This window comes from Macrotis lagotis, chromosome 3 (genome assembly GCF_037893015.1).
Source record: "Macrotis lagotis isolate mMagLag1 chromosome 3, bilby.v1.9.chrom.fasta, whole genome shotgun sequence".
Lineage (NCBI taxonomy): Eukaryota > Metazoa > Chordata > Mammalia > Peramelemorphia > Peramelidae > Macrotis > Macrotis lagotis.
In genome coordinates this window covers 31,273,608-31,289,713 of record NC_133660.1, presented here as the reverse complement: position 1 = coordinate 31,289,713, position 16,106 = coordinate 31,273,608, and the positions used below count along the sequence as shown (strand labels likewise).

The 16,106-nt window shown below is 39.5% G+C and overlaps 1 protein-coding gene across 1 annotated transcript in view; it reads left to right on the top strand.

The window, feature by feature from the left end:
* Positions 1-9,060, top strand: part of LOC141517401 (heat shock 70 kDa protein 4L-like) — a 60,522-nt gene extending 51,462 nt beyond the window's left edge. The window contains 3 exon segments of the mRNA XM_074228373.1: positions 1,251-1,370; positions 3,200-3,361; positions 5,517-9,060. Coding sequence (XP_074084474.1) covers positions 1,251-1,370; positions 3,200-3,361; positions 5,517-5,708 — 474 coding nt within the window. The 3' untranslated portion in view covers positions 5,709-9,060.
* The last annotated feature ends 7,046 nt before the right edge of the window (positions 9,061-16,106 follow it).

Here is a 16,106-nt window from a genome sequence, read left to right as displayed (position 1 = left end):
GATGTTCAAGAGAGAGGAGAGAGATGAGCACATGACTTGACCACTGGCCTGGGAGTCAGAGAAAGTCTGGCTTCAAGTCCCCCATCTCTGATCCATCCTGAGTGATCCTGTGCGAGTTACCTCCCGCCCCAAGGCTAGCCTTGCATTGATAGGAGTCCTAACCAAGTAGTTCTCCCTGGTTAAAATGAAGAACAGTGTCTTATCTCTGAAACAAAGTCCAGGTTCTCATCCACTACATTATACAGCGACAAAGAGGGACTAATTGTGAAACTTGTGGAGGGCATCCAATGACCGAGGGGTCTGTGATTTAATCTGGAGGCAATGAGGGGCATCCCAGAATAATTTTCAGCTGGAGAAGGACAGGGGTTAGACTTAGTACCGGAGGCAGATCCTTTTGGCAGATTCATGTGCATTATAGAAGGGAAAGGCTGGAAACAGGGAAAGCACACATCTCTGAAAAGTTCTGGGTAGGATTAATAATTTAAATAAAGTATAGAATCTTGATATTTCAAGTAACTTCACTCAGAATCTTTTTGTAAATCAGTACTATTTTCCTGGTTCCTTTTGGGGTCTTGTGGGATCTTTGTTGTTAAAAGCTCTGTAGAGCACATTGGAAAGATTTCAGTGTTCTGCTTCTGACAAAACAAATCATCTAAAGTAATTTAGCCATCTTATTGCCTCTTTCTTTGGATTCCCAGTTTTGCATTCTTTCCCCCAAACAAGGCTTTGAATAATATTTCTAGGCTACAGAACTAAAACTTGTTTTGGCTTCTTCAATGTTATGGTATTTGCTTATTTCTTAGCCAAAGATAGAGCTGTAGTAGTTTTAATTGAAATCTTTTCTTACGCAATAAGCAGCAAGAGCCACTTTTGCTTCGAGTGCCCTGGAATGGTTGGAATTTGGGGTTTTTTTGTTTTAAAAACAGTTTGTATGCTCAATATATTTTGTTCCTAACCTTCTGTTCAAAAGCACACGTTTCTTAATGCAGATTCTGGGCAGTTAATTTGTTTAGTGGGATGATTTTTTTCATAAGTGTCTTAAGGAATCCTTGGATTCTTCTAGGCCCTAAGGAATGGCAAGGGAGCTTAGAAATCTAGAAGAAATAATTGCCATATATTTAAAAGGCTTTGTTGTCATCTTTGAAGTTAACATGCACACCCCTTATATTATCAAGCCCACATCATTGTGCTTCATCTTTTGTTATGTTTAGTTTAAAATGTTAATTTTTTGCTTTCTTCTCTGCTGACAGAAATTTGGCCAGCCTATTCAAATTAGGTACATAGAACATGAAGAGAGACCAAAAGCTTTAAATGACTTGGGAAAGAAGATCCAGCTACTTATGAAAGTAGTAGAAGCATATAAGAATAAGGTATTGTGAAGAAAAAGGGAGAGGGCAGAGGGAATATCCTGTTTTATTTGTTAAGTCTGCATTTTAATTTTTTTTATCCTTTATTTTCTTTTTTTATTTATTTTGAGTTTTACAATTTTTCTCCTAATCTTACTTCCCTACCCCACCCCCCACAGAAGGCAATTTGCCAGTCTTTACATTGTTTCCATGGTATACATTGTTCTAAGTTGAATGTGATGAGAGAGAAATCGTATCCTTAAGGAAGAAACATAAAGTATAAGAGATAACAAGATCAGACAATAAGGTAGCAGGTTTTTTTCCCCTAAATTAAAGGTAATAGTCCTTGGTCTTTGTTCAAACTCCACAGTTCTTTCTCTGGGTACAGATGGGATTCTCCATTGCAGACAGCCCCAAACTGTCCCTGCACTGATGGAATGAGCAAGTCCATCAAGGTTGAACATCACTCCCATGTTGCTGTTAGGGTGTACAGTGTTTTTCTGGTTCTGCTCATCTCACTCAGCATCAGTTCATGCAAATCCCTCCAGGCTTCCCTGAATTCCCATCCCTCCTGGTTTCTAATAGAACAATAGTGTTCAGGGGCGGCTAGGTGGTGCAGTGGATAGAGCATCGGCCTTGGAGTCAGGAGTACCTGGGTTCAAATCTGACCTCAGACACTTAATAATTACCTAGCCGTGTGGCCTTGGGCAAGCCACTTAACCCCACTGCCTTGAAAAATCTAAAAAAAAAAAAAAAAGAACAATAGTGTTCCATGACATACATATACCAGTTTATGAAGCCATTCTCCAGTTGAAGGACATTCACTTAATTTCTAATTCTTTGCCACCACAAACAGGGCTGCTATGAGTATTTTTGTACAAGTGATGTTTTTACCCTTTTTATCATCTCTTCCTGGGATAGACCCAGTAGTGATATTGGTTGGATCAAAGGGCATGCACATTTTTGTTGCCCTGGCAAGTCACTCTTAACTTCATTGCCTTCAGTAAATAAAATTTTTAAAAATAGGAAGAAACAAATAAGTACCTTTCCCCAGATTCTTTATCCAATGAACATGGGAGCCAGCTGTACTGTAAATAATGTGAAGCCAGGTAGTAGTGAAGACAAAGTCAGAAGAAAGAAGATCCAGAATTGCAATTGCCAGTTTGCTTGTCCAGTGTACTTTTCCAATAGAAGTCATTCTCATGTTTTCAGTTGTTCAGAATGCTTTTTAAAAATTCTCTTTAACCTTCTTGCCCACCACAGTCTTACTGATACTTTTCCAGCAGCTTTTGTCCAATCTGCCCTGTTCTGTCTTTAGAGAGGCACCTCCCTAGGATGGGCCCCATTGGGGTCACCCTCATAGGTTGGCAGCAGTTTTCTTTCTCATGGCTTCTCCCCAGTCTTTGTGATCTTCTCCTAACTAATCCACCTGCACTCAACTCCATTCAAGGGAAACCTGTTCTTCCATGTTGCTTGCTCACTTCTATCTTCATACCTTCTTCCTGTATGCAGTTTCCCTCAGAGATAATGCCATTTTTCAACCTTTTAGAAATGAGGATTGTTTCCTGACCACCTCAAGCAGCTTTTACTATTAACCCCAAACCTTCCTGTTAAAACTTGTTTACAATTTTCCAGTTGCCACAGATGTTGTCACTGCTAGCCTATGCTCATTTATTTTTATTTTTGTAAACAGTATACAGGAATTAATTTATTGTTTAGTTTTTTAAAATATGTGGCCCTCACTTGGATTGTCATTTTTGTGTCTTCTCAAAAAGCCCATTAGGATGATCAGAATACATAATATGTTTTTGAGAATTGCCTTGTGTTTTAAATAAAACTTTTTTTTAAATTAGGATGAAAAATATGATCACTTAGATGCGACTGACATGGAAAAAGTGGAGAAATTTATCAACGAAGCCATGAATTGGTTGAATAGTAAGATGAATGCACAAAACAAATTAAGCCTCACTCAAGATCCTATTGTGAAAGTAGCAGAAATAATCTCAAAATCCAAGGTAAGATCCTCAGACTAAGGCCCTTGATCAATGACCCAACTCCCTGAGGAATTGACTGCATAGGCAGTGGTTTGACATGCTCATCCAGTGGGTATTTGCTCTTTGTCCATGAAAGAAAGTCCACACAGCTGTCTATGGGTGGGTGTGAGGAAGAGCGCCCCTTGGAGGATCTTAGGGCAGAGGGTCCGTGGCCCCTCCAGTGGCATAGATACTACTATTCTGTGCTGCAAGTCCCCTGCTCAACACTTTGTTGGTGCTCTGTCCAGCTCAAAGATAAACTAGGAAGCCATGCCTTCCTTCCCTCCCTCATCTACCCAAAGGGTAGACCTTGGATTTCTTAGCTAGACCTGTTTTCCTCCATGTAGTTTTAAGAACCCACTAAAGCTTTCTTTGGTACTATTTTCAGAGGACTGTGTGCTACAATTTTTAATTTGGTCCCTGATTTTAGGTGTCTTTTTTAAAACTCAAAATTTGTTCATATTGATCTCTTGGGGGAAAAACTCCTTTATTTCCTCTCCCATTGGAATTTCCTCATTTTTAATCAAGCACAAAACACATTTCAGATCCAAGAAGTAAAAATGTTAATTTGCCAGATGGGTTCTCTAAATAAGAGGGCATGTATGTGTAGAAGAAGATAATTCCTCGTCTTCCTTGACTTGTAAAGTTTTTGTCTGTTCTGGCTTTTCCTAATTTAGGTATCAGCACAGTATTGGTATCATATAAGAAATTTAACAGAACTCTTTTTTCCTATTTTTTTTGGCAAGGCAATGGGGTTAAGTGACTTGCCCAAGGTCACACAGCTAGGCCATAAGTGTCTGAGGCCCGATTTGAACTCAGGTACTCCTGACTCCAGGGCCGGTGCTCTATCCAAAGCGCCACCTAGCTGCCCCCAACTTGTAAAGTTTTAATGACAACCTGGAAAAAGACTGCCCAGGAGAAATGTCAAAGAGGGAATTTTCACAAAGTTTGCTTAATTTTAGGGGTCAAATAAGCAGTATGTGACTGAGGAACATATAAGACATTTGGAGATTGAGGAGAGAAGAGACAGAAGCAAGCATCAGAGAACAGGAGCTAGACGAACAGGGCACAGCGTGACTGAAGGTGGAGGAACCATGAAATCCGAAAGTGACTTGGGGGGGCAGCTAGGTGGTGCAGTGGATAGAGCACCGGCCCTGGAGTCAGGAGTACCTGGGTTCAAATCCAGTCTCAGACATTTAATAATTACGAAGCTGTGTGGCCTTGGGCAAGCCACTTAACCCCATTGCCTTGCAAAAAAAAAAAAAAGAAAGAAAGTGACTTGGGACGCTAACTTAACTCAGTTTTATAGTTGAGTGGAAAATCACTTGTTTGAGCATCCTAGGTAGCTTTGCAGGTCTTTGGGCTCCATCAATCACTGTACTAGTTTGTCTACTAATTAATACTAATTAATAAATTTTGTTCCAAGTATATAGAATAATATATTCACAAGGGTGTTGGGGTTTTTTTTTCCCTTTAAATCGTGGGGGGAAGTGGTAAAGGTATGCAGTAGGGATCAGGTCACAAAGAGAAGATGCTGAAGTGGGGTTTTTTTGTTTAGTTTTTGTAAGGCAATGGGGTTAAGTGGCTTGCTCAAGGCCACACAGCTAGGTAATTAGTAAGTGTCTGAGACTGCATTTGAACTCAGATACTCCTGACTCCAGGGCAGGTGCTCTATCCACTGTGCCACCTAGCCACCCAGAAAGTGTTTTGTTTTGTTTTTTAACCACATAACCGAAAGACGGGATTTTACTAGGAGGAAAGTAACGTATTGAGATTATTCTATATTTAAAGGTGAAGTTGTACATAATATAGAGAGCCTCAATCCAACTGTTTTTGTATTTTCTGTGTTTCTGGAAGCTCCCACTTTATTTGGTGCTTAGAATAAAAAGAATTAAAACAAAAAATTATTCCATGCCTGAGAGCTTAATAAATTATATTATTAAACCCTTAAAGAAATGATTGGGAGGAATCACAATGAAAATGCAACTAAATAACCTTGTTATTTCACTTCATAACAAGAGAGGGAAAAAAAAGCAGACAAGCGCATGCAGAAGAGCACCCAACCATAGTATAGTCATCTTAACAATATAGTCAATATTAAATATTATCATCTCTCTTAATTTTAATGACCCATTAGGAGCTGGATAATTTTTGTAACCCCATCATTCACAAGGCCAAACCCAAAGTGGAGATGACTGAAGACCAAGCGAAATCGAATGGTGAACACAATGGACCAATGAATGGACAGAGTGGGACTGAAAGTAAGCCTGACGCGACCAAGGAAAGCTCCCCGCATGCTAAACCTTCTGGAGAGATGGAAGTGGACTAAGGCGCCAAGCTGTCCATCACCTATTGAGACAGTGCGAGTAACCACAGGGCCCATCATTCTTTGCATCTGGGACACCCAACAGATGTTCCGTTGTTCTTAGCCATTTTTGTCATTTGTTCTTTGCAGTAGTTTTGAAAAGTGTTTTATATTGAGTGCACCTCTGATGTTCAGTTCCAATGATTAATGCTGCTTAGGTGAAGCTTTAGCTGAATAGATTGTATAAGTCAGTTTAAGCTTTTCCAATTTATCTTTTATCAGACTTGCAGAATTGATAGAAAGATGGCAACAATCTACCTTATTTAAAGCTTCTCTTGTGGATAAACCTCAGCTCCTTTATTCAGGAAAGGAACACTGTATTGCACTACTGATGCGGAAGTGTAGATTTAATTGCATCGTTATTTTTTGAAAAAAGAAATTGGAATTGAAGTGGTTGAAAGCCATTGAAGCACTGACCTTTTTCTAGTTATTGTATTGTTATAATTTAAATATTAAAACAAATAAGAGGCTAGCTGACAAAACTAGTCCCTCTCATTGATGTTTTATGAGAAATTCAAGGTTTCCTTGACATTGTCACACGATGGAACAAAAACATAAATTTCAAAAAGAAAACAGAATTTTGAGTTGTAGTGACACCAGCAATATATTGCCTTTACCAAAAACATGGCTTTGATTTCTTGCTCTCCATTTCACCTTTCCTTTGCCAGAGATGACCTGCTTTGGCTGAACAAGCTGCTGCTGCTAAAATGTTAGCTTAATGTGACTTTAGAGAATTTTCAGACAAAAGAATTTCCTAGCTAAGAGAAAACTCACAGGCTTGCTGCTCTGGTCTTGGCAATTCTATTTAAGTTTTAATGGTACTTAGATTTTTAAAAATTCTTGCGAGCTTCTATTTCCGAGGGAGGAAAAAGCAGCCCCACCACACTTACCTCTCCCGACACCCAGTACTCGTTCAGGTTACCCTTCATGCTGTCTCAGCGGAGCCCCAGCCCCCTCTGTGTCAGTCTTTGTAAAGTCTTGGGACTTGGTATGGACTGTTGCAGAATAATACAAACTGGCAAAATGAAGCCTTCTTGATAAATTCTGTCATTATGTGTGATCCATTCAAAACTGGGCCCTCTGATTCAATGCTTCTAATTAAAATGAATTATAAAGGGGGCTCTTAAGTTACCAATACAGTATTTCCATGAACATATCATTGCTTTAACCATCTGATTTAGCCCTAGTGGCCTAAGATTGCCCCAAAGCCTAAGCCACCTAATTCAGTGTGAACACATGTTGAAATTTTAACACCATAGGAAAAGCATTTTAAAAAAATCATCAGCTATTTGAGGTAACTATAGATATTTAGCATTTACCTTAGGATGATAGGAGCTAGTCTTAGGTATATTTGCCTATATTTAAAATTTGATTTTTTTTTCTATACCTATGCAAATCAAAAGTTCTGAGCACAGTGTCTTTGGAGATATTCAGTGTTTCTCAAAATTAGTTCTAGAATAGGGATATATTATTGTGACAGTTGTAGTCTGGGCTAAGAGACTTGTTTGTAGCCTTGGTATTTTATGTGGGAATTTTTACTCAAGCTTTCTTGTCCTATTGAGTCCACATAGACAGGTGTTGACATCTCAGAATACCTTCCATCTTTCAAACTTAGATCTTGTTTAATCTTAATCTGATTTAAGTGTAACTACTATAGAACTATATTTGAAACGGATAGTATCACTTCTACTTTCCATTTATTTGTTTTGTTTTGAACTTAAGGCTTTATAAGGTAATAAGGACATTGACCACTGGAGAATGGAGAGTGTGGTCTTCCAAAGAGAATCAAAACTTCTGGGCTGAGTGGGAGCTTGGGGCTGAACCTGGGGACCAGAAAGGTACTCCTGGGCTTATGGTACTGTCGTGTCTGGCTATATGTTAACTATGGAAGTGCACGCATGCATCTAGAAAACATGTCATTGATGTGTGTGCACATGTCTCTATACCTATATAAAAGGCAATAAGCATGTGCATGTCCATGTGTTCCAGGGTCATCTACCTTCTTAGCCTGTAACCTTTACACTGAATAGTTTTGAGTCTCTGAGTAGAGATTGGGGGGGGGGGGTGAGGGCACTTCTTCATAGTTAAGAATGTATTAAGTTGGACATAAAATCATTTCTCCAAGTTTTCTGGAGGATGATGGAGCACTACACTACCAGGCACTAGTACTTTTGTTTTTTACTCAAAGGTATATTGTATTGGCACTTATAGTCTACTTAATAATCTGTATATTTTTGGATTTTTCTTATTAAATTATCCATAATATAGAGATATCTGTAACACCTAGTAAGATAGGTTCTTTTGAAGTTTAAGACAAATAAATCCAATGTGCTTTTTATTTCTGTACTCTGTGCTGTAGAATACTATCAAAATAAAGATGGCTTTATTATTTAAAAGACAAATTGTTTAGTTAGACAACTATATAACAAAATTGTCAGCTTAAAACTGAAAAAGCCATCTAGGAAATTTAAAAGCTAGAGTAAATAAGAAAACTTAATATTTGGGTTATTTTGATTTAAAAAAATAAACGACCCAATTTGACAGCCAATTCTCTAATGATGATAGGGAGTTTTGAGGGTGGGAGAAGCATGGCGCCAAAATAGGGCAGGAAATGATGAGAGAACATTTAAAATGAAAGAGATGGCATTTTGAAAACATCCCCAAAATGGGCGACATAGAGAACTGAGCAGTCTGAACAACAGACAACCAGTTTAAAAATTGAAGATGATTTTGCTCTTCAGGAGGCTGAGGATGATATTTTCCTTTGGTTTATTTAAAGGAAAAGTGTAAGAACAAAAGAATACATTTGGGTTTTTTCTCCACCAAAAGTATTCTATATTAAAAATTTTTGGCCTTTGAGATGATCCTAAGAAGCTTTGTTAATTTTCAATAAAGGAATAGAGATGTGATCACATTCTAGGTTAATTTTAATATAGATGATTAAGGGAACACACCCCAGGGGGAAGACTTTAATTTGAGAGATCAAACCTCAAGGGTAGGAAAATGTTCTTTATTTGAAAACCCTAGGGACTCAGTTATCAGTACTGTAAAGCACTTTTTTTCTAGTCATGACCATTCCAATCAATTTAATTATTTTTAAGGCCTACAATCTATTCGAAGTTGTTTTGAGCTTATCTTAAATTCTAGTGTTGCTAATCAACAAATACTAGTTTATGATAAAAATTTAACATGTTTATGTTTTCTTGCATGTAAGGAATAATAACTCTTTACATAAAACCGTTAACACTTCATGCTTCAGAAGTATAACCAAATGAATATTAAAGGACAGTAAACATAAATGAATTTGTTTCACCTCCCCTTCTACATCTGTCTGAAATTCTTTTACTTTCGACTTATTTCTCATGATTTGTGTATTTGGAATTACTTGAATACATACATACATACATACATACATACATGTAGTTATAGTCAGGGCATACATATAGTTCGGATTGTGCTAAGTCTACAGATACAAAAGCCATTGTGTTATGCTGTGGTAGGGTAGATTTTGTGAAATTAATAGGAAAAGAAGTAAGCTCATAGTTTTAGCAGGAATGGTATGCTAATACTCTATTTGAACTTGTTTGTACAATTTTAAGATTCATTGTTTATGAAATGCTTCTGTTAACTAGATACATGCATAGGTATTAGACTCTTTAAGCCATTTTACTTTTTAATCATTGGGCTTTCCAGAATAATTTTTTGTTTCTTAGCTTTGGTGACTTGATGCAGTTTTTAAATCAATGATCACTTTTAAAAGTGATTTTTAAACCTTATTTTTTATTTTTAAAACTTTTTAAAGCATTTCAGTTTTAATTGCATATTTTGTCTTCTCAGATTATATTAGTCTTGTCATAATTATAATTTAGAAAATAGCTTATAAAACAAATGGTAAATTTCAGAAATTTTTCTGGCCATCAACTGGGTTGAGGATTCATTCTGCACTACTATTGTTATTTCTAATCTAATTCATAGAATAATAACCATATTACTAATAAATTTCCAAGAAAACTTTTTCACAAAAAAAGGCTATTAGTAAGATAATCACTTTTCTTTCCTTCTCAACCCCCTCCCCCGCCCAAGTCAGTGAGTCCAAAAAGAGTTTTCCTTAGCTTATTTCACTACATATTTTTCACTTAAAGTAACTTCAGATAAAGCTTTTCTTTGCATGCGTTAAATAGGAATAAATTTTTTACCTTTATAATAACCAAACAATCTTTCTGAAATGACTTAATGCCAGCTTCTGCAGCAATTCCTTCCAATTTACAGACACATCTGAAGATGCAATTGTTTGTGTAGCGGGCAACTTTATGAAGTGTGGGTAGGAGGAGAAAATGTTTTACCATCAGAGAAAGGAAATCTGTACCTGTGGTTCAGAAATGGCAATTTGTAGATATTTGACTAGTCTAAAATTCACTAGTTTGAAAGAAGAATTTTGACTTAATTTCTATTAAAAATTCAAGGAGTAAAAGGTGAAGTTGTCACAAAATCTTTGAGGTCTTTTGAATCTTTCAACTTGGCATTATGCTAACTAATCAGATGGCCAATATAGAAAAAAATAGACTGCAACAGTCTCTTTTCCCTATTTTTTCACAAGCTACTTGTTTTTCAACCCATGGTAGTTCTGTGGATTCTTGAACAGAGTTACTCTCTTTAGAAATAGAAATATGATCCATTCCATTCAATTTATTCTTTTGCTATAAATAGTTTTATTTTGGGGGATTTTTTAGTCCTTCCAGACTTCAGGATTTTGTTAGAAATGATTTTCATTTTTAAAAAATTTTGCTTACAATTTGCTTTGCTTTTCTTCAGTTTCGTTGTTTTCAGGTACTAGGTAATGTGCTAATATCCAATTACTCATGAATAATTCAATTAGATTTAGTATCGCTTTTTTTCTGTTTAACTCCTTTTCCATTCATCCTTTCTAAAGGTTTCTGCTGGTTTTTTTTTTTGCTCACATTCTCCTTTATAAAAATTTTGTGTGTACCCATGTGTAATATTACTAAAGTGTACTAAGATAAGTGATAGAAGTACGAGGTTTTTTCTTTCATAGGCTGACCTTTAAATGCTCTGAAGTGAAAGGATTAAATTTATATGAAAGAACCAACAACCCAGTTTTTGTTTTTTTATTTACTAAAAGAAATGTAAACAAAAAAAATATAGAAGTCAAAACTCAAGTATTCACTTAAATGTTAATTATTCTCTTCTTCTGCATAGGTATTGTAAATCTGATTGTTTCCTTGTTTTGTTTCTAAAAAGGCTTGACTAATTTTTTCCTTTATTCAATTAAAACTGTTTTACAACTTAAAATATAGAAGGCAGAAATTTATTAGAAATAGAGATGGATATAAATGAACTTAGAAAACTTTTTCCAAATAAATGACATTTATCATTTTTCCTTATGACCAACTACTGTAAAGAGGAAAAATTTTTTTTTCAGCAAGTCACTTATTAGGTGGGGGGGGCATTGTTTACTTTGTTAACTGCAATTACAATTGTCCTGTCCTTCTTGGCAGCTTAATTTCTACCCAAGTGGTTTTTTTCCCTCTGTGGAAAAGGAAGACATCCATGTTGCTCTTGGTTCTTTTTGGAATATGAGTCATCCAACAATCTTAAGAGGGTAAATATGGGAAGCGTTTTGATGTGCCTCATCTGAATTTTGTAAGAAGTAAGAAGACATCATTTTGAAAGCCCTTGAAGTAAGAATGGTTTTATGATCATGACAACTTGGTAAAGTTCCCAAAGTGTGCTATCTATGTATTTGGCAGAGATTTGTTGATGAGCCTATGTTAAGAACCTTCCCGTGGAAAACTGTGATAAAGCTTGAGTTACCTGATGCCCATGGCAGTGTCAAAATTTTCAAGATGTTTATTACTGTGTCTATAACTCCCAGGAATGAGAGCATACACACTACCAAGTACTTGAGTAATTCAGTTACATGGAGAGTAACCAGTGGTGGTGGACCATTAATTTTGCCTATTTGACTATGTCACTTTTGTACAACTTATCTTACTAGGAAAGGTACACACTCAGTCTTTATTTCTGAGAGATACCGGCTACCAAGTTGGTTTGGAGGATAAATGCAACCCTTTCCACATAAAGCTGTTTATTTAATATTCTGTCACTATACTGGCAAAAAAACCCTTGAGACTAGAGTGCTTCTAAAAACTAAAGGATAAATGTATAAATGAATCCTTATACTTTGGTAGTTTCCTAATAGGATAGCATACTATTAAACATTGATGTGCATAGTAAATATTATACTCTCCTTGCCCAGTCTTATTTCCTGTTCATTCTTGAGTATTCATGATGCATTTGTGAATTCAACCTGTTTTTGTTTGTGTGTAAACTGTAGGATTATGGCTGTCCTCCAGCATCGATTATCAGAATCCTATGAATTTTGAAATTTCTAATAGTGTTTTTAGGTGTTTTCCTTTCTACATTGAAAAGCTACATATTCTTTGGGATTGAGATAGAGAGATCTCAAGGCTGTACAGGGGTGCTCTCAATGTTATGTCTCAACCTTGCTGCTATTTATAATATTTGAAAAATATTTCTCCATATTGGTATTATCATCTTGTTAACAAACTGCTGTGCTTACAATAAACTCTTGTTTGAATTAGCGAGGATACAACACCAAATATGATTTTGGAGTGCTTTTTGTACATCTATCACATTGGTTTTTAAATGGTAAATTATGTGACTAATAAACTTGGGTGTGGCTGCTCCAGCCTGCTCTTAGTGAATATAGAGGGTGGCTGTCCACCCTGTCTCCTCCTCCTTAGCGTTGATGGGGTGTTAATGGTTAAGGGAATCTGGCCTAGAATTGACTGATGACAGCCCCTTTAATGAAGATGGAAAAGGAGCTGGTCACCTCATTTTAAATGATTTCTTTGCCTTAGAAATTGTGACATTTCCCTGTATCTCCCCATCTAATTTTTATGGTCCTTTTGCATCTATCTTGAAGCATTAAAATTCATTGAAAGGGGCAGCACAGTGGATAGAGCACCGGCCCTGAAGTCAGGAGTACCTGAGCTCAAATCCTGCCTCAGGCATTTAATAATTACCTAGCTGTGTGGCCTTTTGCCTTGCAAAACCTAAATCTGGTTCTGCCTTGGGCATCTTTTCAATGTTTTCTTGACACACTCAAAAAAAATGGCTGAAAGGTATACACGCATATATACATTAAAATATAGAGATATCCAGTAGACAAATACTACACATAGTTTAAAATAAAAAAAGACTCTGGATTCAAAACTGCTTTCAGTGTAATTCTCTTATGTAAACCTATTATTTGATTCAAAATATACTGCCTGCCAACATTAAAACACTTGGTTGCTGTTCTTCCTGATAGGACCGGGACCCCTGTGCATCTAAAGTCAAATATACAAGGGAAGGAATAAATATGGTATGGTAATCATCTTAAGAACAGATTTTGTTGCAATGCTACTTTTTGTGATTTAAGGCAAGCCAGATCCTTTATTTTTTTTAGTTTTTTTTTTTTTTTTTTTGACAAGGCAACAGGGTTAAGTGGCTTGCCCAAGGCCACATAGCTAGGTAATTAAGTGCTGAGGCTGGATTTGAACTCAGGAACTCCTGACTCCAGGGCCAATGCTCTATCCACTGTGCCATCTAGCTGACCCCTTTCTTTAAACAGTAAAATGGGAAGACTGTTAACCTAAAATCCCTTCTTCCAGTTCTAAAATTGCAAGATTGTTATAATCCAAGCACATTTTTTGTAAGGATTTTTAACTTTGAAAAACCGGTAAGTTCACCAAAGCAACTTTTCCCAAGGTTCAGCACCTGGTCAGCTTCCACCCAATCCTAGACTGCCTTTAGTTAACTTTTCAGTGACTTGTTGAAAAAAAATCATTCTTCAAAAGGTTTTGGAAAATCATGTTTGGCACAATCACTACAAATGTGCCTGTTCTCTGCTGAGAATGGGCAAGAAAGAATGTCTGCCTTCAAACTCGGAATCTAATAGAAGAGACATGTAAACAATATTGAGCATAAAAGCTGTGTAAGAGGGGGAATAGGACATAACTAACAGACTGGGAAAGGCCTTGTGTAGTGGACAGGACTGAAGCCACAATGGAGGACGGAAGGGGCAGATCACTTTATTGCTGAAGGGATGGTGAGACAGGAGGCAGGCAGAGACCCCAGCAAGCTAGCCACTGCAGCAGTGCAGGGGGAAGTCGTGGGGCCCTGCACTAGACTAGGAGAGATGTGGCAGAGTCACAAGAATGAGGGAGAGGGCCTTGGGCCTGAGGATGATGAATGAGGCCAGAAGCCAGACTTCATGTCAACTTGTATAAATGTTGGGCATAAAAAAATTTAGAAAAATAAATGTTGGGTGTGAGCTGGAATAATTTTTTTTTTAGGATTTTGCAAGGCAAATGGGGTTAAGTGGCTTGCCCAAGGCCACACAGCTAGGTAATTACTAAGTGTCTGAGGCCGGATTTGAACCCAGGTACTCCTGGCTCCAGGGCCGGTATTCTATCCATTGTGCCACCTAGCTGCCCCTGGAATAATAATTCTGACCACCATGATTGAACCCCCATGAATATCTCTTGGACCCCCATGAATATCTCTTGGAATGGGGGGGGAACGTAGTTCAAAAAGCATGAAGTTTAGGCCAGAGGAAGGGAGTGACACAGCCCCAAGCCCTTGTTCTTTGGCAGCTTTTCAACTGGACTGGTAGGAAGAAAGGGGTCCTGAGAACACTGGCCTCAGATTCCAGCTGTCTGTGTTGTCACAAAGAACTCGGTGGTGGTGGGGACCGACTTGTAGAAGGATCAGTTTCCTGGTCCTAGTTGACCGCTGGCACGAAGGCAACCCAGACCCAAGCGTGGCAGGCTCTGGGTCAAGCCATCCCAGGTAGCTGTTTCTGATCCCATCAACTAAGGTGGATCAGCCACAGGTGTCCCACAGGGCTGTCTCCAACCAAGGGGCACAGCGGTCAGGTTTCGGCAGTCGCTGTGCCCTGGTACTTGAGCCTTTGGCAGTACTTGGTCCTGAGCAGGTGAGCAGTTGACAGCACAGGGAGGTGAGTGCAGCACCTGAGAGAAGACCGTTATCAGTCGATCCTGGCAGTGGCTGAGGAGCAGGGGATGGCAATAGCTGACCCCAGCCACAGTGGGCCGTGGCCGAGCCCAGCTGCCGGACCTTGCTGATGGGCAGGCAGAGGCTCAAGTCGGGGGAGGCCGTCGGACCCACTGCTCACATCAGCATAAGCCTGGGGTCCCTGGACAGCTCCTTTCCAGGGAGGATTTGGAGGCATTGCTGGGAAGCGGGTGACTTGTTTCCTAGCATTGAGGTGAAAAGGGGGGACAGACCCTCGGAGGGTCCTGGGGTGAGACTAGCAGCATCCCTCAGCACTCCGGGGAGAAGGGGGGACCACTGGTGAGTGGCGCTATGGGGTCCTGACAGAAGGGTCAGTGACTTCAGAAAATCAAGCTCACCTCCATGTTGACAGACCCATTGCTACCGGGAGGAATGGGGAACCTGGAATTTCAAGTCCGCCTTCCCTAGGGACACCGTTTTGGGGGCCGTTTTTGTTTTTAGCTATGGTAACATTTTAGCTTTTAGTGACGCCTAGATCACTTCTCGAAATGCGGAAGCCGGGAAAGACCAGTAATGGTTGAGTCAGAAAGTTCTTAAGAACAGTGGTATCGAGGCGGCTAGGTGGCACTGGCCTTGGAGTCAGGAGGACCTGAGTTCAAATCCGGCTCAGACACTTAATTACCTGTGTAGCCTTGGGCAAGCCACTGAACCCCATTGCCTTGCGAAGTCTAAAAACAAAAAACAATGGTATCGGTCATAGAAACGGGTGACAGAGTCAGAAAGCCACAAACGAAGCCTTGCTGAACACTGAGAACACGACTGTGCGTTTGTGGCGTGCTGCCAGTGCCCTTGGCAGCCCTGCCGTGGAAGGCTGGCAGGCCGGTGCGGAGGCGGCACCCGGCCCAGGCCGCCCCAAAGGCTCCGGCCACGGAAAGCTTGGGAGGAGTCCCTGCCGCAAGATTTCCGACCCCCACGCAAGGCTGTTTCCATGGTTACACGGATCCCCTCGGGGTGTGACGAGCGGGAAAGCCCATCCTTGACCCGGAAGCGGAAGAGGCGCGGGCCCGGGCACGCGGCGCGGGCGGCCTCGCCTCTTAACGTTCCCCCCCAAGACCAATTTGGACGCGGGCTGGGCGACACGTGGATCCGAGGCAGCATCGGGTCCGGGGCGGAGGCGCTGACCCTGGGCTCGGCGCTCGTCTCCTCTGTGCCGGTGTCCTCCCCGGTGAATCCCCGGAGCCGGGCACGGCCGGGCACAGCCGGGCACGGCCGGGCACGGGGGAGCCCCGCTTCGCGGGC